Below are 24464 nucleotides of genomic sequence, written 5' to 3' on the forward strand. Positions count from 1 at the left end.
AAAAATATATAATTTTCTTGCTTTCAAGCCTGCATAATTCACATCAGTGAGCACTCGTTTCGACAGTGAAGTCTGAAGCCAGTGAAGCTCAATCAATACCCGTTATCTCACTCTCGCAGCCATGTGTGTCATTTATCACCATACCTGCAGGATAATACTCCCATAAGCATTCTTCAGCAGATTAACAACTTCAGCATGAGAAAGACCATCTAGAGGTTGTCTGTTAATGCTGACAATCCGATCACCAACCTAAAGCGGCAAAAGAAATATCACTGGCATTATGCAAAATGTAATTTTGGATTGTTTTAAAGATCAGCATTTGCAGTCATGCTTTTTGTCAACATCTTTTGTGACAAGTCTGAATTTCAGCAGGTGTCACTTTTAAAATGGACTAACCCTGGCATTTTCTCAGGGAATGATTTCTCCAAATGGGTTGCTTATGCACTCTGAGATCAAGCTGAAGTGCAAATTCTAGCTGCAAGATGATTATCTGAAAATATCCAAACAGATTGTAGGAGTCACAACAACCCGCGGCAGCCATTCAGATAGCGGCTCTGCACGGGGTAGGAGCGAAGGAAGATTGCTCCTGCCCCGGTTCACTGCTGGACCACCAGAGATTTTAAGGTACCGTTTCAGGGAGGTCAGAATTGTTAGAGTTGGCCAGGACAGGAGGGATCCCTCTTGTCCTGGCCAACAGGTCTGGGAGAGGGCGGGTGGGCGATGACCCGAATACAAACTGAGACCCCCATTTTTGGCCCATATTTTTGGTCCAAAAATCATGGTTTATATTCGAGTATATATGGTAATCCCTAGATATGGCCATGCTCTTCTAAACTGTAAATCGTATTGAACTCCTCCTGGGGCATATTAGCGATCTATAAATATTAATGTAATGCAATGCAATGTAATAATTCTGAGTACTATTTTTTTTTTTCAGCGCTGATTTTTCACAATAGATGCCATTTATAGAATTTAGTCCAAAGATGCACATTCTGTATTTCCTCGATTCTAAGACACACTTTTTTGCTGGTTTTAATGTCTATGGAAAGTAGGAGCAGCTTACATTCGATGGCATCTTAGAATCAAGGTCCTAAATTTCAAATTACACAGCCTAATACCTTATTCTCTTCCCTATAACATCCATACAGCCATTAGGGCTCTTGGGGATCCTTGAATCCCCACCCCATCCCCAATTTGGGGTCTCAGGTGCCCTTCACAACTGGTATCAGTACCATACCTATTGAAGGGCTGGCAAGGAACAGAACTGCATAGTATTCTCTGCATCCGAGCTCATGCTGCGTCACCATCTATCTGCCATGCGAGTTTCTGGCTGACAAGCAATCGCTAGTTCAATTAAGAGCCCTTGTCTCATCTATTGAAGTAATGTATTTCTATTGCACTTTTAATAAAAAAGATTTTAAATATTTATCCACCATGCCTCTCTGGTCTCACGTTGCCTTCTCTAGACCAGTGTTTTTCAACCGCTGTTCCGCGGCACACTAGTGTGCCGCGAGATGTTGCCTGGTGTGCCGTACGGTCAGGGCCGCCATCAGGGCAGTTCCACCAGTCTAGGGAGAGGGGCGGTCCGCCCCACGTGAACAGGAGAGAGCTGGACGGGGGACCCGCAGAGTTCAATACATCTCGAGCCACGAGGCTCGTCTTCTGTTCCTGCCTGCCCTGCAGCTAACATATAGCCGATCGCAAGCGTTCCCCGATGTCAGCGCTGACGTCGGAGGGAGGGCTTAAGCAAAGCCTGCCCTCCGACGTCAGCGCTGACGTCGGAGAATACTTCCGTTCGGCTATTTGTGCGCGGCAGGGCAGGCAGGAAGCAGAAGACAAGCCTCGCGGCTTGAGCTTCGTTTTGCTGAGAAAGTTGCAAAGATGGACTGGGAGGCAAACACGGAACACAAAAGGGGGGAGGGAGTGCGTTTTGGACACAAGGCATGAACTTGGGAGAGAGGAAGGGAGGGAAAGAGATGCTGAGGTGGGGGAGGGAATGCGTTTTTGGACACAGAAGAAATGGACTTGGGAGAGAGGAAGGGAGGGAAAGAGATGCTGAGGTGGGGGGAGGGAATGCGTTTTTGGACACAGAAGAAATGGACTTGGGAGAGAGGAAGGGAGGGAAAGAGATGCTGAGGTGGGGGAGGGAATGCGTTTTTGGACACAGAAGAAATGGACTTGGGAGAGAGGGAAGGGAGGGAAAGAGATGCTGAGGTGGGGGAGGGGATGCGTTTTTGGACACAGAAGAAATGGACTTGGGAGAGAGGAAGGGAGGGAAAGAGATGCTGAGGTGGGGGAGGGAATGCGTTTTTGGACACAGAAGAAATGGACTTGGGAGAGAGGAAGGGAGGGAAAGAGATGCTGAGGTGGGGAGGGAATGCGTTTTTGGACACAGAAGAAATGGACTTGGGAGAGAGGAAGGGAGGGAAAGAGATGCTGAGGTGGGGGAGGGAATGAGTGTTTGGACACAGAAGGCATGGACTTTGGAGAGAAGAAGGGAGGGAAAGAGATGGTTGTGTACACGGGGAATAGAAGAAAGGAGAATTTTTGGTCATAGGGAGGGAGTGAGGTACAGATAGTGGCATACCAGGGTGGGGGGGGGCGGTCTGCCCCACCCCGGGTTTACGTCCCAAGGGGGTGCACAGCTGGCCACCCTCCAGTGTTGTCCCTAGGCCGGCAAACTGCGGCTCTTTAGCCACTTGAGTGCCACCGCCGCCATCGGGAACAGGCCGGCGCCAAGTTCTCCCTGCTTTTCCCTGTGGGGCCGGCCAACTCTCGCCACTCGCGTCAATTCTGACGTTGGAGAGGACGTTCTGGGCCAGCCAATCGCTGCCTGGCTGGCCTAGAACGTCCTCTCCGACATTAGAATTGACGACGGGTGGCGAGAGTTGGTCGGCCCTGCGGGGAAGAGAAGCAGGGAGAACTCGGTGCCGGCCTGTTCCTGATGGCGGCAGTGGCAGCCTATTCCCCAGTGGCGGTGGCAGCATTATAAAATACTTTCTTTGTGTTTATTTGATTCCTATATATTTATATATAGTCAATATAGGCACAGTTAAATTTTTTAACTTTTTCTAATGGTGGTGTGCCTCGTGATTTTTTTCATGAAACAAGTGTGCCTTTGCCCAAAAAAGGTTGAAAAACACTGCTCTAGACTATGTGATCTTTGAGTGGTTAAGCCCAAGCGCTGCCCCAGCAAAGAAGTCGGTGGCCTCTTTTCCAGCCCGCCCACATCGATATTCTTTGCACATGATCTGAGCATGCACAAGGAATGCCAGCGTGGGTAGCTAGGAATGAGAATGCCAACTTCTTTGCTGAGGCAACACTGGGTCCGCTTGATGATTAAATACCCTAGATCAGGGGTGTCCAATGTCGGTCCTCGAGGGCCGCAGTCCAGTCAGATTTTCAGGATTTCCCCAATGAATATACATGAGGTCTATTTGCATGCACTGCTTTCATTGTATGCTAACAGATCTCATGCATATTCATTGGGGAAATCCTGAAAACCCGACTGGATTGCGGCCCTCGAGGACCGACATTGGACACCCCTGCCCTAGATCCTTTCCAACTGGCTGGTATTAATGGGGGGGGGGGAGTAGAGAGAAAAAGCATTGCCCCCCTGCCCCCCCCAAGTGAATCCTGTCTTCTGCTACCCTGACATTCTGTGGGCTTGTTTTCTTGGAATACCTGGCAATGACCAAACAGACACTATAAAGTATACATTTTTCTGGTCATTTTACGAATACCGGTAGTAAGAGATATAATGCATGCCTGTTTCATTGCATAAGATAATCCTGCACTTTGTACCTTGAGCTGCGAACATTTATTTATTTACCAAAATGGGGGAGGGAGTCTTAGAACAAGTGGTTTCCCTCCTAGTATGCAAAAAGAGGGTGTGTGTCTTAGAATCCAGGAAATATGCTATTTTATAAAGTGTGTGTAAATTTAGACCAGCTCCTAAGCAAGGATGAATGTGCACTTACCCTCATCTCCTGTATGTTTTGCAAAGCTATTATATGAAAAGAAATTGGCTCCTAGGTTTTCTTTATAAACTAGCTCCAAAATACACATCTACTTAGACTTCCTACCTAGGCATCCTGCTATAAAATTAACCTCAAATTGTTGAATAGGCCCTTGAAAAATCTGACCTTTTGTTTTCCAAAGAACGCCAGGGATTAGAAGTAGAGAGGAGACTGAATAGAACAAAATCAAAACACAACATGCTTATATACAATTTCTCTTTTGGAAATATTACAAGTACAAATCTGTTTCTTTTAATACTGTTAGTAGAAGTTATTGAAGTAAACATGGTTTGCCATGCTTTGCAGATTATTAAGTGATCAGGGTTTTTAGAATTCTGTTTGCTACCAAACCCTCCATACTGAGGTCCAATCAATTCCAGTTTTGATTTGACTTACAAAAATGAAACTATGTCTGCATTTGAAGATATTTCTCTATCTATTATTATTTATTTCTAATATTTCTAGACCACCTAAAACTAACCGGTTAACAATTGAGAAACATTCACAATAATTCATACACAATACATTTATAAAATGCGTTCAAATAACATTACAATTACATAGCAATCTCATCCCCGTGTATAAAATGCAATAACCACAGCTTAGAATTCTTAAGATAAATCTCCAAGTAGTTAAAAAAACAAAGAAAGCCTCCACAAACAGTCGGGTGTTCAACATCTTTCTAAATTGTAAGCGGTCAGAACAGGTCCTCAGGATACCAGGGAGGGAATTCCAAAGTTTGACCCCTGCTACCTATGGACAACATTGTCACTCTGGATGTTGCCTTGTACTTAAGACCTGGATTGGCCACCGTGAAGATGTAATACTAGGCTAGATGGACCACTGGTCTGACCCAGTAAGGCGATTCTTATGTTCTTATGGTTAATTTAACCGAGATTTCAGCTATGATTGACTCTCAGGGTCTGATCATTTTGATTCTCCAGAAACCAAATGCAAAAAGGTTCCAGGGTTTTGCTGAAGCAGGAAATATCTATAGCTCAGCTGCAGGTTCAGATCCCCCTTTCACTTACTTTCAGTTTGTTTGTGCGTGCTGCTACTCCGCTCGCCTGGATCATGGCAATGAAGATTGGGATGTCGCCCAGCGGGCTTCCTTTTCCTCCAGCTATGCTGATACCAAGAGCATCTTTAGGTCCCTAGCAAGGAGAACATTTTGATTGTTATAAGATATTCATATTATATTAAGAACATAAAAATTAACCACTGCTGGGTCAGACCAGTGGTCCATCGTGCCCAGCAGTACGCTCCTGCGGCGGCCCTTAGGTCAAAGACCAGTGCCCTAACTGAGACTAGCCTTACCTGAATACTTTCTGGTTCAGCAGGAACTTGTCTAACTAATTTTGTCTTGTATCCCTGGAGGATGCTTTTCCCCTTTAACAGCCTCAGGAAGAGCGTTCCAGATTTCTACCACTCTCTGGGTGAAGAAGAACTTCCTTACGTTTGTACGGACTCTACCCCCTTTTAACTTTAGAGAGTGCCCTCTCATTCTCTCTACCTTGGAGAGGGTGAGCAACCTGTCTTTATTCAAGCTCAGTAGTATTTTCAGGATAACATTCAATCTTGACTCAGAATATGCATAACTGAATTCGTAGATATGTATGTTATTTATCCATATTCACATAGAACTTCAGCGACACCACTCAAAGCTCAGAATCTCCATTACTTCAAGCGTTGTGTGTCCACACTTCATTGGTTCTCATTTATTATATGCTTTAGCCATAAATCTGTTTCGGATTTTAATGTATATTCTTATTAATGATTAAATTAGTACTTAGCTTGTGGTTTCATACGTATAGGGCTACATAAATCCCTACGTATGAAACCACATGCTATGTACTAATTTAATCGCTGAAGTTCTATATGAATGTGGATAAATAACATGCGTATCTAAGAATTAAGTTATGCATATTGTGAGATAAGATATTCATAGACATCAATAGAAAAGGCAGATAAAAATACAATTGCCCTGCGTATGAGCCTTTGAAAACTAGTTGCCTATATTATGTGCATATCTGCCGCATAAGTTGCGCTGATTTACCCATGTGACATACATGTGCATAATTTGCATAATTTAAAAGGTATGTGCATATATGCTAACCCCTCCCCAACCCAGCACTGGAAACACCTCCATTCAGTTTACATATACCCTGTTTTACCTATGAGAATTCCTTTTAAAAGTACTGCCTAAGTGAATGCAGTATGCTTTTCAAAACCTTTTTACAGCACAATTTATAATTTTTGGTTGTTGTGAAATAATGATGTTCTCACCCGTATTATTTCCACATTTCTAGGGCCTGCATCTGCTCCTGTTAATAATGAAGAAATGTATATTATTTGTAACGGTTGCAGCATTATTAGGTTATAATACATTGCATTCCCCTGTGAGTATTAACTCTGAAACAACATAAAGGCTAACCACACCCCTTATTTGCTCATTAGTTTCTACCTGTTCCGTTGGGTCTCTTGCCTTGAAACCAGAAGCTATTGGATCATGGAAACTTCATGTCCACCTACCCATGGATTTTTTATTTTCTTAATTTATATATTCCCTTCCCTCATTGCTTTGGTTTAAGCAGCGTTTTTTCCATGGCTCTCCACATATAAGTTTTTCCACGTATCTACTACCATAGGACTCTCAGGGACCTCTGAAGATTTTTTTGTCGAAATGCGGACCGTGTTGGGTCCTACGCTTTCAGCGGACTTGGTCCTTTGGGTTTTTATGTGGATTATTTTATTGTATCTTTGAATTTTGATATTTTCAATAAAGTCCATTTCAGGAACATCGGCACTCCACAGTGTTTTTTTGGTTTGTACTGGATTTTTACTCTGTGGATTTCTTGGGTCAATTTTCTTTGGTTTTGGCTATATTCCCTTCCTACCACACCTAGCCATTTCAATGATGTAAGCTACACACCAACCATCTTGTCCTCATCTAATATCTGCACTTGGCCCCTCAGCTATATGATAAACTGTATTGTAGAAAAGCATTAGAATCATATCTATGTTATTTGAATGTTCTGTGTGCTTATTAGGTGTTATATATTATGCTGACATTGTACTATATCTGTTTTATTTGAATTTCAGCGCTGTTAATAAGTATATTTTTGAAACTGTTTCATGATTGTCCTTTTATTACATTTAATTTGCTGAGTTTGGCCCAAAAATGGGGGTCTTGGTTTATATTCAGGTCAGCGCTAACCTACCCCCTCCTTCCGAACCCGTTGCAGGCTTCCGCCGGGCCTGCCATGAGATCTGGTAGTCCAGTGGTGGCCGGGACAGGAGGGATCCCTCCCGCCTCCTGTTTCAGCCGATTCTAAGAATTTTTACCTCCCTCTCACCTCTGCCATGTACCTTTAGTATCCCTGGTGGTCCAGTGGTGAACCACGGTAGGAGCGATCTTCCTTCACTCCTGCCCGTGCAGAGCCACTAGCTGATTGGCTGCCTCAACCCCATTTGTTATAATAAGCATATTGGAGATTCTAGTGTTATTTCTGTACTGATTTATTGTTCTTTTTCAATAAAAGAGACTTGACATAAAATGTATTTTTATCAATGCATCATTGCTGAGTGTGAAAACATAAAAGTTATAACTATAATACCCCAAAATTTGCTCCATTAAGCAAAAATAATAGCAAATTTTAAGAAAAACTGAGCTTTATGTAATCAGCAGCTTTGAGGGAACCCAGGATGGGCCTTAAAATTATTTTCTGATCAAGCACAATCAGATTCATGGGAAAAACTTCAATTTGCACAGTTTTTCCAAATTTAAGTTTTTCTAGATAACCCTTACTGTACCATCATCACAATTAACCTATAAGAATGCTCTACCTGCACAGATCATTAAAGAGTTTTCATAACTGAGATACAAACTGTTACTAGGGCTATGCATTCATTAGTACATGCTCAGTTCATTAATATGCCTAAACAAATTTAATGGAATGAGTTGATTTTAGTGCAGGTTAATCTATGAACTGTGTGTTAAATAATTAGTGCATGTACATTTTTCTAGTGTGTTATTAAAATAATTGTTTGTAAGAAACACTCAAAATTGGAAAAAATCCAAATGAACTGACAATCTTGGCCGGTGCACATAAAGAGGGAAACGTGTATTACCTGAAATCCTCTGAGAGGTGTCCGCAGACTTTTTAGTATTGACTAAACTCTGTAAACTAGTGATGACGGGTCCAAATGAAGGATGAAGAGTATTATTTGTATTCTGCTGACTCATCTGACATCGAAAAAAAAAAGACAGAAATGGAATGTTATGTTCTACGATGGAGTACTAAAGATATACTATCATGTTCTCAACAACTGTGCACTTTCATTTCTTTATTTCTGTCTCTATGTCAGCTTTTAAGATTTTTGGCCTCTTTGGGAAGGAGATGCTGCTACCTTATTGGCCTTTGTCTAAGAGATTTAGAACCGATACAATATGAGGGGCAAAGGTCATCTTGCCATCTAATCATTTTACAGACACAACGATGTTACAATTAGGAAAAAAGCAAAAGTATTAAATCGTCTACTAAAAAATAAGGTTTGAAGACAATCAGTTGTTTTGAGCATTGGAGATCTATTTTCTGCACTAGCCTGAAAATCTGATTGGCCTGGTGGTCCTCCAAGACAAGGTTGGGAACCACTGTGCTAGAGCAAAATGAAATTAAGCTTTAATAAAAAGTATCCTCCTGCACATCTCTCACAAACAAGGGTAACTGAGGAAGGGACAAAGAACTTGTGCAGGATTGATGCCACTTACCTGACCACCTCGGGATGTTTTCTGTGAGGAAAGGCAGGGTCCAGCTTTCAGCCTTCCAATCTCTAGGTGCACTAGACCTTGAGCACACTTGAGAAAATATATGATAGAGAGACTGTATCACAAATTACACTAGACATTCTGGAACCTCTATTTTTGTACACATTCAGTGACTGATTGATGTAATTACTGGGCCTGGGACACTGAAGTGTGCAATGGAGGTCATTTTAGAAGCATCCAGGCATGTAAATGCAACATTTACATGTCTAGATTGCGTACATATACAGATAATAACTTCAGAAAGTGTTATTTGCATGCATATAACCTGATGCAGAGATTTAAAGGGGCCTGGTGGGGGACTGGCTGGGATATGATGGTTTGGGCATGCCTAAAGAACAGATGTCTCCTTCCCATTTTACAATGAGAACACGTGTCTAGATAGAAAAAAAAATAATCATGTTGGCTTTTGCAAGTGCCAGCTGTCAGTTCAGACCTGGGGGTCTCAGTCAAGGGGCAGGTGCCAAAGTTGACAGCATCCCCACCCATTCTCACCTGGAACCCCCACTCCCAACTGGACATAGGCAATTGATTGGCTGGTTTGGTTAAGCATGCTTGATTCATCAGCTGCGTTGTTTCATTAGACCATTCCTTGTTGATGGCAAAATTGGTAGCTTGGATCTGGAGATGGAGGAGGTGGGGTGTGTGGAAATCAGTATTAAAAATGGTTGGAGGTGTTTTTCTCTTGAAGGACAACAAGAGATCTGCATTTGACATAGCCTTTTGTAAAATACAAGAATGGAGCATGTCTTGACTTGGATGCCTCAATTTCCCCCCCCCAGACCTATCTAAAAAGGCCTTTATGTATGCCAGAAAATTTCTCAGTCCATCCTCTTCCTTTAAGTATCACCCTTTCCCCTCTCTGTTTCTTTCTTTCTTTTTTTTTTTTTAAATAGTACTTTTTCAATTTTGCATTTCCTCACTGTTGGTTTTTGTTCCTTTCTGACTGAGTCTAGGTCATTCTCTGTCTTTGCCCTCATGTGCCATATGTGGCTAAGAGAATTGGTTTATTAAAAGCCACAATGAATATGCATGAATAAATTTGCATGCACTGGAATTCCATCATATGCATATTCTTTGTGGAGATCTTAATAATCCAACTGCCTTTAAGACAGATTCAGGAAACCCTGACTTCCCAGTTTGCACCAAATATCAAAATATAATAAGTCCCAAAAGTTAATTGGCCACTTTAATATTAAATTTCATTTCAAGTGATTCCAATTATGCTTAAGTGCTTCTTAAGGATACAAAGCTTCCAAACATGTTAATAATTGCACTATAGTTTCCAGACAAGTTTTCTGTTCTGAACTCACCTTTAATATAGTAGCGACAATCTCTTGGGAAGTATTCCTTACATCTTCTCCATTAACTGACAAAATCTGATCACCCTGCATCAATCTCCCATCAAAGTCTGCAGCTCCTCCTTTCACTATGTCAGAGATAAATACTCCACTCCCATTCCTAACAACCAGACAAGTAGAAAAAAAATCACTTTGATTGGGAGCCCTCTGGGGACAGGGGAATGAGGAAGGGATGGTGGATGGCATGGCTGGGCAAACTAGATAGGCCAATGGTCAAAGATGGCCAGTGTATCTGCCTTCATGTTTCTATGAACCACTACTAGAAAGACATGAGGTAAGTTTAAAATAAAAGTAGAAATAAATGTCAAAAAGTGAAATATTTTTAAGTGCAGTTCAAAAAGCTCACACTCAGATTTTGAAATGGTAGTTCTCTAGATGGGGAAAAAATGCATACTGCAGCGCAACCATGAAATGCACTATGAAAATGCTGGCACTGTTGCATGAGGTGCAGCATGCCCTTTCCTCTTCTGTTTGGACTACGACCTTAGACCTGCACATTCTCCAGCGCATAGAAGTTCAAGTTTCAAGTTCAAGTTTATTAAAATTTGATAAATTCTAAGCGTTTACCAATTAAAAAGGGGAACAATTAACATACTCAGGGCAGGATTAATTCTTCAAGGGCCCCTAGGCACACAAGTACACTGGGCCCCCTAGCCGTGCCCCCACCCACACCCTGCCCTCCTGCCCCATTTATTTACCCGCGACCATAAATACCTTCCGACAGAGGAGCGTCGGGCCAGCAACACTCACAGGCTTCTTCGCGGCCTTCTCATTGGGGCCTTCTGTGTACTGATGACATCATCAGTAATGCGGCACACAGAAGGCCCCAGCGAGAAGGCCGCGAAGCAGCCTGTGAGTGCTGCTGGCATGACGCTCCTCTGCCGGAAGGTATTTATGGTTGTGGTCGGTGGGGATCGCTTGGGAGGGAAGGACAGAAGGTCATCGGGGGTTTGGCGAGTCATGGGGAAGCATGGCTGCCTACGACTAGAGCTTATTTTCAGGGTAGGTCTTATTTTCGTGGAAACATGGTAGCTCAACTTCAGCTCCCAATAAAAAGATCTCAACTAAATATAAATAAATGTATTCAATTAAATGGTAACAGGAAATGCTAGAGAAACAGAGAGATTCACAAATGGGTGCAGCTATAAAAGAGAAAAGTGGGGGTACAGAGAGGACGAGAGAGGGTTTAGGGTATATATCCAAAGATTTATATAATAAGTAGAGCACGCAGTCTACAAAACCTGAGGTTTTACTGTGTGCTAATGAAATGTAGTTATAGAGAGGTCAATTTATAAAAGGGCACCCAGGCAAGAAAGACACATGGATCCACATGCTATGCTCCTTTTACTAAGGCACCTTATGTGCCTTTATAAAACAGATACAAAAACAAATGTTTGCAGACTCAAAAAGCAAGGAAAACAGACCCCCAGATCATCACGCGTTTGTGATTAAAGCTGCACTGTTTATACACTGGTTACAAAAGGGAAAGGGGACTTGTATACCGCCTTTTTGTGGCTTTGGCATTTCAAAGCTGACATTCAACACGGTGGGTACTGGAGGATTTAAGTGACTTGCCCAGGGTCACAAGGAGCAGCGTTACCAGTGAGCCCACCTTCCTGCCAGGAAGAAAACAATATCACCCTCTAGCTGGCGAATATTGGGGGTAGGAAAGACTGATGAGTTTGGCTGTGTAGGAAGACAGGGGATGAATGATGTCCACTTCAGAAGATCTAGAATGACTGCAAGTAGACCCCTACTGCAATAGCCCTCTACACGGCAGAGCCTGACTGCTGGAATTCACACTTCCAATGAGGGGTCTTTGGAACATGAAGACCTTTGTCAGCTTGGAGGGTGCATTAGAGCTATACTGGAAATCTGGTTTTGATGGAAACATACGTGCCAATGGCATGTTATAACAGTCTGTACTAAAATGATTTAGAGAAACCAACATTTGCAATGCAAATTCAGACCCTGCTTATCTAAGCAAAATATTGGTAATTTGTATGAGTTTCTTCAACATTTTCCAGTAAGACCTATTTTGGTGTTATTACTACATTATGTTTAACCCCTTTAAAATACATTTACTTGAACTGAACACAAAGAACTAAAGATTTCATCCAATTTCATTCAACAACCTCGATGTGGACATACCATTGTTTTGGATAATGCTGCCATGCGAGAGCTGCGAAAGCAAAATCCTTCTTTTCCTAAGCTTTGCTTGAGCTGTGCTTCAGAAAGAGCTCTTACCGTTTCCCCACGATGCTAAGCCCGAGTCCCCTGCCCGTTTTCTTCTGCAGCTCAACTATGAAGATCTCCAGGTTTTCCTCATCTTTATACTGTGCTTCATCTCTGTAGACGATGAGCTGCACTTTCTGAGGGGTCTGCCTCAGGGCTGTGATTGCATCTTCATGGGAGGCGCTCCTCAAGTCAATACCGTTAACCTGTAACAATCACAATTACATTCCCCTAAAGGCAAATGACAACATGTCTAATTCCAGAGCATCAGTCAGACAGGAGGGCACACTGTGGCTCGTGGCTGCAAGCATAAGGCTATAACGTGGGATGTAGCCACCACTGAAGGCAGATTTGTTGCAATCGTTCTTTTACCAGAAAGGGAGGCCTGGAAAGATGACTTGTTTTTAAATCCAAAATCTCTGACTTTTCTTGATCTTCAAAGCAACATACAGAAGAAAAACTCCATAATAATCCCAAGGAAACAAGAGTGGAGATGACAAGGCATCACTAGTGTTTTCCATCTAGTGGATTCTTCTCATTTCCATTGTTTTGTTTCTTGCTCTTTACCATTTGACATTAAAAAGGCTTCACCCATATTATTTCAGTGATCACTAAAATTTGTTTTTTTGTATGTCTCAACTAGAGAGTGTTATCACTGTTACTACTCTTAAGGTCCTTGGCGACACCACTTAAAACTCAAGCTTCTCATTGTTACATTACATTACATTACATTAGGGATTTCTATTCCGCCTGTGCCTTGCGGTTCTAGGCGGATTACAGTATAGAAAATATCTGGGACATTCCAGTAGAATTACATTTCAGGATAAGAGTAAGTTACAGGAACAGTAATGAGTTATGATACTACAATTTCACAGAAGATAATAATTATTACAGAAGATAATACATATAACAGAAGATAATGCATTTTACAGAGGTAATACATGTCAACTCGATCGGTTAAATCGAGTGTAGTGTAGAAGAATTACAGTACATTCTAGATCATAGATAAAAAGATAATATAGGTGGGTATTTCCGAAGTCGTTGATTGGGAGCTCATTGGGTGGTGGTTAGAGTGATGGGAGATATTTTTTGAACAGTAATGTTTTTATTTCTTTGCGGAACTCTTTTATGTCTGTTGTTTTGGTCAGTAATTTTGAGATGTCAGAGTCTATTTTAGCTGCCTGTGTCCCCAGGAGGTTGTCGTAAAGTTTCTTACGACGAGTACCGTTGAGTGGTGGGTAGGTGAAAAGGTTTTAAGCTTTACGTGTCCACTCTTCATTGGCACCTAATCTTAAATTTTATATCTATTTTTCAGATCATTTATTTCTTTTAAATCTTTTTCATACTTAACCACAAATTATGAAGCTAAGTATTAAAAAGATTTAAAGAAATAAATGATCTGAAAAATAGATATAAAATATAAGATTAGGTGCCGATGAAGAGTGGACACGTAAAGCTTAAAGCAATGAGAAGCTTGAGCTTTAAGTGGTGTCACTGAGGACCTTAAGAGTATTAACACTGATATCAGTTATATATGCCGGGAAGGTTATATATACAAATTGCTATTTAGGTGGTGAAGTGGTGATATCCTAAGTGAAATTATAAGCCTATATAAGAAGTCAAGTAGAGTGATAGCATTAGAAGACAGGGACTGTCTCTATTTTTTTTTTTTTGCTTCTGTACAGTACTGCATTTGTCTAGTGGTGTTATAGAGATGTTATGTTGTAATAGTCAGGGCAGGATTAATCATTTGGTGGCCCCTAGGCAAACAAGTTAATTAAGCCTCCCGTTGTATTAGAAATACATTTTCAAACTCCCTAAAGGTTCTGATTGCAGAGGAGGAAGCAGTGGGCTAGAAGTGCTGCTGGTTGAAATCTCCTGAGGACTGGAAACTAGTGCTATATATAGTATGTGATAAATAGTAGTAGTAGTAGTAGTAGTAGAAGTAGTAGTAATGCACAGGAAGTGGGGAGAATAGTCAGTCTTCTGTGGGCAGCATTGGCACTGGCTCTTTCCCTCAAGGTGGTGGGGTCCTCGATGAACAGCCTGCAGAAGCGGGACACTCCGGTCCTGGCCGTCGTCTCGGCTCAACTTATTATAAAGGATATTGGAGAAATTTATTCCAGGCTGCTAGATCACAGACCAATTATTCAAGGAGAAGTACAATATTTTATTAAGGAATTTGAACACTTTTGGACCATTTTGCCCACGTATCTACTACTTTAGGACTATCAGGGACCCCTGAAGAAGACTATCTTGTCGAAACACGGACCATGTTAGGTCCCATGCTTTCAGTCCTCAAGGTTTTTATGTGGATTATGTTATTTCTATGTGGATTGCTTACTTTGACTTGTGGAACTTTAATAAAGTCCATTTCAGGAACATTGTCAATCCACAGTGTTTCTTGGTTTCTTTTTCTATCCCACGCACTTCTTTCTAGCAGCAAAATTCTCATTGAAGAAATTTGATTGTGTAACTGATTTTATCTTACGTTACATTGGGTTGTTGGTACGGGTGTGGGTGCTATTTAAGTTTGTTTGTGTACTCTACAAAATATTGAATGGGTTGGTCCCTTCTTACCTTGTGGGGAGGTTTGAATTTGCTGCCTATTCTTGAATTACCCAAAGAGTTAATTATTTTGCTTTTCCCACAGTTCAGGGTCGATCAAAGTGAAGTTATGTGGATAAAGTGTTAGCCTTCCAGGCGTTGCGGCTTTGGGATGAATTAGAATGCTATTTTTTAATTCCTAGTTCTTATTTAGTTTTTAGGCAAAAGATGAACGCTTACCTATTTGATAAATTTATAGTGCGTACAGCGTCATGAGTATTGTATGATTTATTACTATTGTAGAACCCGGTTGTATCTGGTCTTATTTGTAAATTGCTCTGAATGTTAAGGTTGCTGCAGTATATAAAAAAATAAATAAAAATAAAATTTAATTAATCTGAGATGGCTCCTCCTAAATATCGGATCCACAGTTTCATTTTCAGTCCTATGCGGTTTTGCTGCACTCATTGCCAGCCATCACTTTTGTGTTTTTAAAGAGAATTTATTGCAATACTTGGACATATGGATTAATATAGGGTTTTATCATTTAACAACAAGATTCCTGAGGCAGGCCCTTTTGGGCTGAAACACGATCGTGTCGCGTCTGTTTTAAAATAAAAGGATTGAGCACCATCTGGTCTCCTTCGTTGTTGTTTTCTTGCCTATGTCTTAATCATGCCCTAGTATAACGGACAACCAAATTTTGGTTTTGGATTCAGAAGAAGCAAAACTCCCATGGCACCCCACCCGCAATCACGCTCTGCTATCGTCATGTCTCTTTCCCATGCAGAGATTTGGACCCCTGGGCTGCCAACCCCCCCCTGGAGGCCTTCCCAAGACCTATGTTAACAAATCCTGGTAGTCTTGTGGTCTTTTGGGGAGAAAGAACAGAGCCCACTCATTTCTGCCTGCTGACGCCACTGAATCAAGATGGCTGCCATGGGAGCCGCCTAGCCATTTTGAGATTGGCAGCCAGCATAAGCAGGACTCCTGTGGAATCATTATGTCATTGAGATGCTTCTTAGTACATTTAACTCTGTATTGCACAGCCAAGATACTGTGACCCCTGAGGCAAGCACTCTTGCCAAAACACCTGTGTCAGGTTCATCTGTTCAATTGTGCTGTCTTCTGGTGGATACTTGACATGGACATATCTGTTCAATTGTGCCATGCTTTGGCTGATATTGTTATATGAAACCATCAGACCTCATGCCCTTTTATAGCAATTGATTTTATTAAAGGAGTATTGAACTTTTTTTTTACTCTGGCTCTGCTTTCTCCTTTTTGTGGGAAACGTATGGTCTATTCCCTATTGTTGACAACTGTTGCTGGACTTTAGGTGTAGAGCAGGGGTGCCCCCACTTTTTTGGCTTGCGAGCTACTTTTAAAATGACCAAGTCAAAATGATCTACCAACAATAAAATTTAAAAAAACACAAAACACACTGTACGTAGATAAAATGTTTATTATTATTTGTATTTGGGGTTTTTAACAGAGGTCAAGGCAGATGACTTTAAAAATGCAATGTCACCTCAGTAACAACAATACAAAAATAGACAAATATACTCCCTCCCCTTTTACTAAACTGCAATAGCGGTTTTTAGCGCAGGAAGCTGCGCTGAATGCCCTGCGCTGCTCTCGATGCTCATAGGCTCCCTGAGGTAAAACATGCTATTACGGTTTAGTAAAAGGTGGCCATAGTGCAAAATATAGACAGCAGATATAAATTCTCAAAACGGACATATTTTGATCACTAAATTGAAAATAAAATCATTTTTCCTACCTTTGTTGTCTGGTGATTTCATGAGTCTCTGGTTACACTTCCTTCTTCTGTAAAGCCAATATTTCTTTCTTTCTGCCTTTCTTTCTTTCTCTCTACCCCTGCCCCCCCACCAAGCCATCGTTCCAATTTCTCCACTTCCTGATTCTTTCCCTACCCCCACCCTCAAGCCACCAACGTGATTTCTCCCTGCTGCTTCCCCGAGCCAGGCCTGGTGTTTACAAGCGCTGGACTCATAAAACTTCACCTCCAGCATCAATTCTAATGTCGGGGAGGAAGTTCCAGGCCAGCCAGGCAGCTTGGGGAAGCAGTAGGGAGAAAAAGATCGCAAAGGCAATGCTATTGACTCGCGTTGCCTTTGCAATCTACTGGTCGATCACGATCGACCATTTGGGCACCCCTGGTGTAGAGGTTTATGTCTCCTCTTTGTTTAGTTTGCTTGTCTTTAAAAACTCTACACATTTAGAGTCATTTGTTAAGGCCAGAGTTAATCCACAACCCACTGGTTTTTTCCCTAATCCCTACAGAACAAATTCTCTCTCTAAAGCACTTATCAGGGGGTCAACTTGTTTGTAAGGTCTACATAGCAGGAACTGTTTCTTCTTGTATCTGTACAGCATTGTATATACCTTGTAGCTCTACAGAAATGTTTTAAGAGTACTATTGCTTATATCTGATTAAATGTTCTTGTGGTTTAGGTAATTAGAATGAGAGGCTAGAGAAACTGGACCTCTTCCTCCTTTGAAAAGATAAGACTGAGAGGGGAAGGGATGAAACATTCAAGATATTGAAGGGAATTGACTTAGTAGAGGAGAGATTGTTCACCCTCTCTGAGGTGAAGAGAACGAGAGGACACTCGCTAAAGTTGGAAGGGAAAAGATTCCGTACAAACGTTAGGAAGTTCTTCTTCACCCAGAGAGTGGTAGAAATCTGGAACGCTCTTCCAGAGACTTTTATAGGGGAAACTCCCTTCAGGGACTCAAGACAAGGTTAGATAAGTTCCTGCTGGACCAGAATGTACTCAGGTAAGGTTAGACTCAAATAGAGCACTGGTGTTTGACCTAAGGGCCGCCGCGTGAGCGGACTGCTGGGCACAATGGACCACTGGTCTGACCCAGCAGTGGCAATTCTTATGTTCTTATGAAGATTGAGTTATGACCTGCTTGCTTTTCTTTTTTATAGTATTAAACAAAAGACCTGCTTATTTTTTCCTTCTCTTTAAGCACTTCATTTTCGATTAAAGATAACTAATCTTACTGTATTTTGTACAGCATTCATGAAATGACTCACTATGACATGTATATTTGATTTCTAATTGTATTTCGATAAATTATATATCTAAAATTAAAACAATATTTTATTTTCTCTTTATTTAATCAATTTTTCAGATTTGTTCTATACAATTCTAAACTGTTGGTTTCTAGCTACTACAGTACACAAATACTGAAAACCATTAGGTGATTATTTCTCTTTCTTCCAAAAGATGGCAGCATAGACCATTAATTTATTATAGAATTTCTAACTGGAACACAATGGAAAAATTCAAGGCTAGTGCAAGAATATTAGGCAAACTTATATTGCACCATCTTCTGCCCTCTATATACCCGGTATAATTATACCTTTACAAGTAAAGTTCAATGTGCATAATCCACAGATTCCAGAGTAACATTATTAACAGCAAAATGAATGCTCCACTACCAGGATTTGGAAGATAATACACAAACCAACAAAAAACATGTTCCAGACTTACATAGCAAATCTGCCACACCAGAACAGCACCAACTTCCAAGACTCAATAATAATAATAATAACTTTATTCTTCTATACCGCCATAATCAGACGACTTCTAGGCAGTTCACACCGAAGAGAGCTGGACAATCAGCGAATTACAAAAAATTCAGATTATTGAAAATACAACAAGAAAGGACATGAAGGAAGCAGTGGCGTACCTAGCATATGTGACACCCGGGGCCCATCATTTTTTGGCACCACCCCCTCCCCATCTGTATGAAAAACATGATTTTTAGCAACAAGCCACATGTCACACATGAGTACCTAGGAAAAGGCAGCATCTTACATATTGCAGTGAGCAGTACATCAATATACCCATTGTAAAACTAAACAAGCCAGACCAGTACAGATCAATCCTACACCGTCAATCCTAAAAGAAAACCATGTCTTTCGAACACAAAGAACACAGAAAACACCTTCGCCTAGTATGGAATATGTCATCACAAACTAACCCCTCACCCTTTTACAAAACTGTAGTGTGGATTTTAGCCACTGTGGTAACAGCTCTGACTCTCAGAATTCTGAGCATCAGCTGCTACCACCATGGCTGGCACTAAAAAACGTTCCACAGTTTTGTAAAAGGGGGGATAAAATAAATATAAATACATAGACAAAGGTTAAATTGAACCAGCAAGAAGCTGGACTCTGCATAAAATGCAACACCTAAAGCAATAAATAAATAGAAAATTTTTGTTCTACCTTTGTCTTCTCTGGTTTCTGCTTTCCTCATCTTCTTGTTACTGTCTTCCTTCCATCCATTGTATGACATCTCTCTGCCTCTCCCTCTATGGCATCTTCTCTCCTTCTATGCCCCTTCCATAATCTGTATGCCTCCCCCTTCCATCTCTCCTCTAGACCCCCCCTTTGGTCTGGCATCCATCATCTTCCCTCTGTTCCCTCATGGTCTGGCATCTTTCTCCTTTCATCTCTTTTTCCCTCCGCCCTGTGGTTTTTAGCATCTCTCTCTACTCATTTCCTCCGCTCAGATCTGATATCTCTGTCTCCTTCCCCGTTCTCTGCCATCTCTCTCTCTCTTCCCTTTCTTCTCTGGTCTTCCTTCTTTATTTTCTGCCTCCGTTTAAATTAAATTCTTTCTTACTATGCAGTCCTCAGTTTCCCTCTTTTCACTATATCTATCCACAGCATGACACCCCTTTCCTTAACCCCTCCACTATCTCTATCTTCTTCCCCCATCCAGCATATGTCCTTTTTCTTTATCCCTCCTTCCATCCAGTATGTGTTCTCTTTCTCCACTTCCATTCAGCATTTGCTCTCCCTTCTCCCCACTTCCATCATCTGACCTCTTCTCTCTCCCCTTTCTACCCACTTCCATCATCTGCCCCCTTCTCTCAATCTCTCCATCCACCACAGGCCCATCTTTTTCCCTTCCTCATCTTTCCGATTTTGGATTTTGGCAACAAGATCTGCAACCCCCCCCCCCCCCCGGACAACAGGCCCGGTCCGACAAACCTCCCTGCCTTGTGGCCGGCACTGTCTAAACTGTCTTCTTACAGCAGCCGGAGCGTTGTAGTTGCATACGGCTGCTGTAAAGGTCGTCTCTGATGCAACTTCTGGTTGTGTCAGAGATGACCTTTATGGCAGCCACATGCAGCTTCAATGCTCTAGCTCAGGGGTGCCCACACTTTTTGGGCTTGCGAGCTACTTTTAAAATGACCAAGTCAAAATGATCTACCAACAATAAAATTTTTTAAAAAAACCACAAACCACACTGTACACATAGAAAATGTTAATTATCATTCCTATTCTGGGATTTTTTCAAAGAGGTCAAAGCAGATGACTCTATGCACTGTCACCTCAGTAACAACCATACAAAAATAGAGAAATACCCCCCTCCCTTTTTATTAAACCACGATAGCAGTTTTTAGCGCAGGGAGCTGCGCTGAATGCCCAGCGCTGCTCTCGACGTTCATAGGCTCCCTGTGCTAAAAACCACTAATGCGGTTTAGTAAAAGGGGACCATAGTGTAAAATATAGACAGCAGATATAAATTCAGACACATTTTGATCACTAAATTTAAAATAAAATAATTTTTCCTATCTTTATTGTCTGGTGATTTCATGAGTCTCTGGTTGCACTATCTTCTTCTGACTGTGCATCCAGTATTTCTTCCCTTCTTTCAGCCTGTATGCTTCCTCTCCTCCAGATCTCATTCCCTCCCCCAACTTTTTATTCCTCTCTCCCTGCCCTTTCTTTCATTCTCTCTTCATGCCCCCTTTCTTTTTTTCTGTTTCTCTTCTTTTCTTCTGTCTCCTTGCCTGCCCTCTTTCTTTCTTTCTCCCTGCCTCCCTTTCTTTTTCCTCTCTTAATGCCCCCTTTCTTTTTTTCTGTTTCCCTTCTCCCTGCCTGCCCCCTTTCTTTCTTTCTCCCTGCCCTCCACCAAACCACTACGGAACAGGCCCCAAAGCTACCACCGTGGCTGCCCCAAGCTCTCTCTGCTTCCCTGCATCGGGCCGACCAGCATTCCTCTCCCCGACGTCAATTCTGCCGTCGGAGAGGAAGTTCCGCCCAGCCAGGCAGCGATTAGCTGGCCCGGAATTCCTCTCCGACGGCAGTCTTAGGTGGGGTGCACAGCTGGCCAGGTCCGGAAAATGGTCGATCGCCAAGGCAAAGTGAGTCTATCGCGGAGCCCGGTATGGGCTCCGCGATCGACTAACTTTGCCTTGGCGATCGACCATTTTTCAGAACTGGCCGACTGTGCACCCCCCCTAAGGCTGCACCCGGGGCGGACCGCCTCCCCCTTGGTACGCCACTGGAAGGAAGTATTAGTTTTAGTGTAACTTCTGTTTAGGAGATAAATCTATCAAACAATGCAGTTTTTATTTCTTTCCTAAAGGTGTCATAAGTCAGTCTGGCTCCATTAATGTAGTTAAAACACCAAAAATCCTGTTACACCACACCCCAGGATACCAGTATGTCTTCTTCCACCAACAATTTTGGATTGGATTTCTTATATTTGATATACCGCTTGTACACGAATGTTAAGCGGTTTACAATACTAATGCATTAGAAATGAGGGTTACATTTTCCATCATTAGAAACATTTCCCTCTCTGTCCCAGTGGGCTCACAATCTAATTATAGTATCTATGTAAGAAGTATTTAAATACATGCTAGAGAAATATGAAGAGAAGAAACACCATCTAGTAGCTCACGCACAGATTGTCCTTTGGCGTTTGTCTTAACACAGGTTTTTAGTTTGTTTTGTGGTTCTATTCGATCCCTTTCCAACCTGGGACCCCTGAAGAAGACGTGTACCGAAACACAGACTGTGTTGGGTCCCGTGGTTTAGCTTTTAAGGTGTTGTTTTTAACCGCAATCAATTTAATAAACTTTGCCTTTATCATTGTACGTGGTACTGCTGTTTTTCTTGTTTTGTCTATTCAATAAGCTAGCATGTAGATGCCATAATGCATTAACCATTCAAATGGGTAGAGCATGGAAGGGGCACGGATATGCCTCTAACTTACATGCATAACTTATAGAATACTATGCTACATGTGTGCAAGGCACACTTAGGCATGTCCATTTACACCTGCTATTCGCATGGCATAAATAGTCCCGCCAAGTCAGCTTTATGCTAGAATTCTATGACATCTTGGCACTCAGCACATGGCATCAGTATGCCTAAGGTTACCAGATTTTACGTATGTAAAATCAGGGCCCACAGACCTGCCCAGTTCTACCCATCCCCGCACCGTTACACCCACACCATGCCCCAGCCTTACCCCTAGCCTCACCCCCCTCAGCTCGCTCGTCTCGATGGGGAGAACATGTGTGCATGCCCCTCCCGACGCGATCTGCTTTTCAAAACTCGGACAAAATGGCAGGTTTTGAAAAACCATCCGGGTAAATCCAGACGCCTGTTATCCTTAGGTATGTCTAATTGGAGGTGCCAAATTATAGAACTGTTCTCTTAATGCATGTTAATTCACATAATTAGCAGTGGAATTCTATATATGGCGCCAGACATTAGGTGCTACCTCCATGCTAAATTTTCAGCGCAGAAAAACATTCTTATGGATGCAAGGTGCTGACACTGGGCAGAAAAAACATTTATAGAATACTGCCTAAGAGTTTCTGTGTGGACCTACAAAGGGGGTGTGGTCATGGGAGGGACATGGGCGGGTCAGAGGCATTCTCTTGAAACGTGTGTTCTGTTATAGAATAACGTGCACTGAGATTTATATTTGGTTTCAGTTGGCTTCACTCCTCACGCCCAAAGTTGAGTGCAGATCCTGGCACGATACACTGCTCTATAAAGGGCACCAGTCCATGAAAGTCCCTTACAGAATACTGTTCAATGCCAAATTTTGAGCAATATTTATTGAATCCACCTATAAGTGCATATAGTATGGAACGGGATGGGAAACAGGAAGGCTCTGCATCTTGCAGTTTGTGTACAGTTACTTACCATGTTTAAATGCTTACTGCGGCAGAGAGTGTGGCTTTCTTAATCTGAATAGGTGATGTTCCACTATGCACTGATCCTGTATTGACTGTAGAAGATGCTGGGCATGTCCCAAAACTTGAAGCTGAGACTTTGCAGCTACACTATTCGCTGTGATAGGGGATTAACAGACCCGTGAATACAGAAAAACCGCGAATAACTTTTTCATGTGTTATTCGCTGTTTTCTATTAAAAACCATCGTGAATATGGTGAAACCATGAATAACATGGTGGGAGACCTGGCCTGTTTCTGAAGGAGAGGCAAAACACGGTGAAGAAAGTGCCGGGAATCGGCGATTTTCTCTGTAAATACTTGGAATCAGTGATTTCTCTATGCAAGCTGATGTAATTGGGGGGGGGGGGGAGGAGCCAGCAAGCTAAAAACAGCAAATAATCGAAACCGCGATTGCTGAAACCGCGAATACGGAGAGAGAAGTGTATTGCACATTAATTATATTAAGTATAGCAAGAAAACATTTTTACTGCAGTTTAGTAAAACGGTATTAGCTTTTGCATAGCAGCCAGCTCTGTGGGTGCTTAAACACCCCCTAAACTGAACAAACTCCTTGATTGTGTCCAGGGAGAGGCCATTGCTATTGGGTTTAGCACCCCTAATAATTTTGAAAAGATGGCTCCTATGAGCCTATATTGTATAATCAATTGATGTAAGTTATTTAGTCAAGAAAGTCTATTTAGATGGGAAATACGTATCAACAGAAATTATAAAAGGTTGGTCAATATTGAGACCTCCTTGTAATTTTCCCAACTATTCTTATTTATATATAGTATCTTTTAACAGACCCTCAGAAATGCCACCAGCCACTCAAATGCAAATCATAGTGGTTGGATTTATACATTAATTCCTCACCGGGTCAATCCAACTATTTTTTAAATTGATGATTTTCAAAAAGTGCATCAGTGCATAGATAAAACTTTTTATAAATATAAAGCTAATACTTAGCTTAGCTTAGGTGGGCCATTCTAAGGGAGTTTAGTCCTTCACAGATTTAGTGTTTAATATGGGTTTTAATGTTCTAGGGATTACAACCCTGATGAAACCCGAGCAGGGTGAAACATGTCGGTGACAGGATCCCTTAGAATGGACCACCTAAGCTAAGCTAAGTATTAGCTTTATATTTATAAAAAGTTTTATCTATGCACTGATGCACTTTTTGAAAATCATCAATATAAAAAATTTTAAAAATAGTTGGATTGACCCGGTGAGGAATTAATGTATAAATCCAACCACTATAATATGTATTTGAGTGGCTGGTGGCATTTCTGAGGGTCTATTAAAAGATACTATATATAAATAAGAATAGTTGGGAAAATTACAAGGAGGTCTCAATATTGACCAACCTTTTATAATTTCCTATGAGCCTAAGCACTAATTTTAAATGTAAAAAAAACCCCAAACAAGCAAAATATTAAAAAAAAAA

At 41.6% G+C, this 24464-nt stretch overlaps 1 protein-coding gene across 9 annotated transcripts in view; it reads right to left on the reverse strand.

Annotated features, from left to right (window-relative positions):
* The window catches only part of PATJ (PATJ crumbs cell polarity complex component), a 392685-nt gene that overhangs the window by 44866 nt on the left and 323355 nt on the right, over positions 1-24464 (reverse strand). For all 9 annotated transcript variants that reach the window (XM_033916053.1, XM_033916047.1, XM_033916046.1 and 6 more), the window contains 7 exons: positions 12453-12646; positions 10158-10305; positions 8791-8877; positions 8151-8265; positions 6306-6343; positions 5051-5173; positions 145-249 (listed from right to left, as the gene is read on the reverse strand). In XM_033916053.1, the coding sequence (XP_033771944.1) occupies positions 145-249; positions 5051-5173; positions 6306-6343; positions 8151-8265; positions 8791-8877; positions 10158-10305; positions 12453-12646 (810 nt within the window). The remainder of the gene's footprint in view (positions 1-144; positions 250-5050; positions 5174-6305; positions 6344-8150; positions 8266-8790; positions 8878-10157; positions 10306-12452; positions 12647-24464) is intronic.

This window comes from Geotrypetes seraphini, chromosome 12 (genome assembly GCF_902459505.1).
Source record: "Geotrypetes seraphini chromosome 12, aGeoSer1.1, whole genome shotgun sequence".
NCBI classification, from domain to species: Eukaryota; Metazoa; Chordata; class Amphibia; order Gymnophiona; family Dermophiidae; genus Geotrypetes; species Geotrypetes seraphini.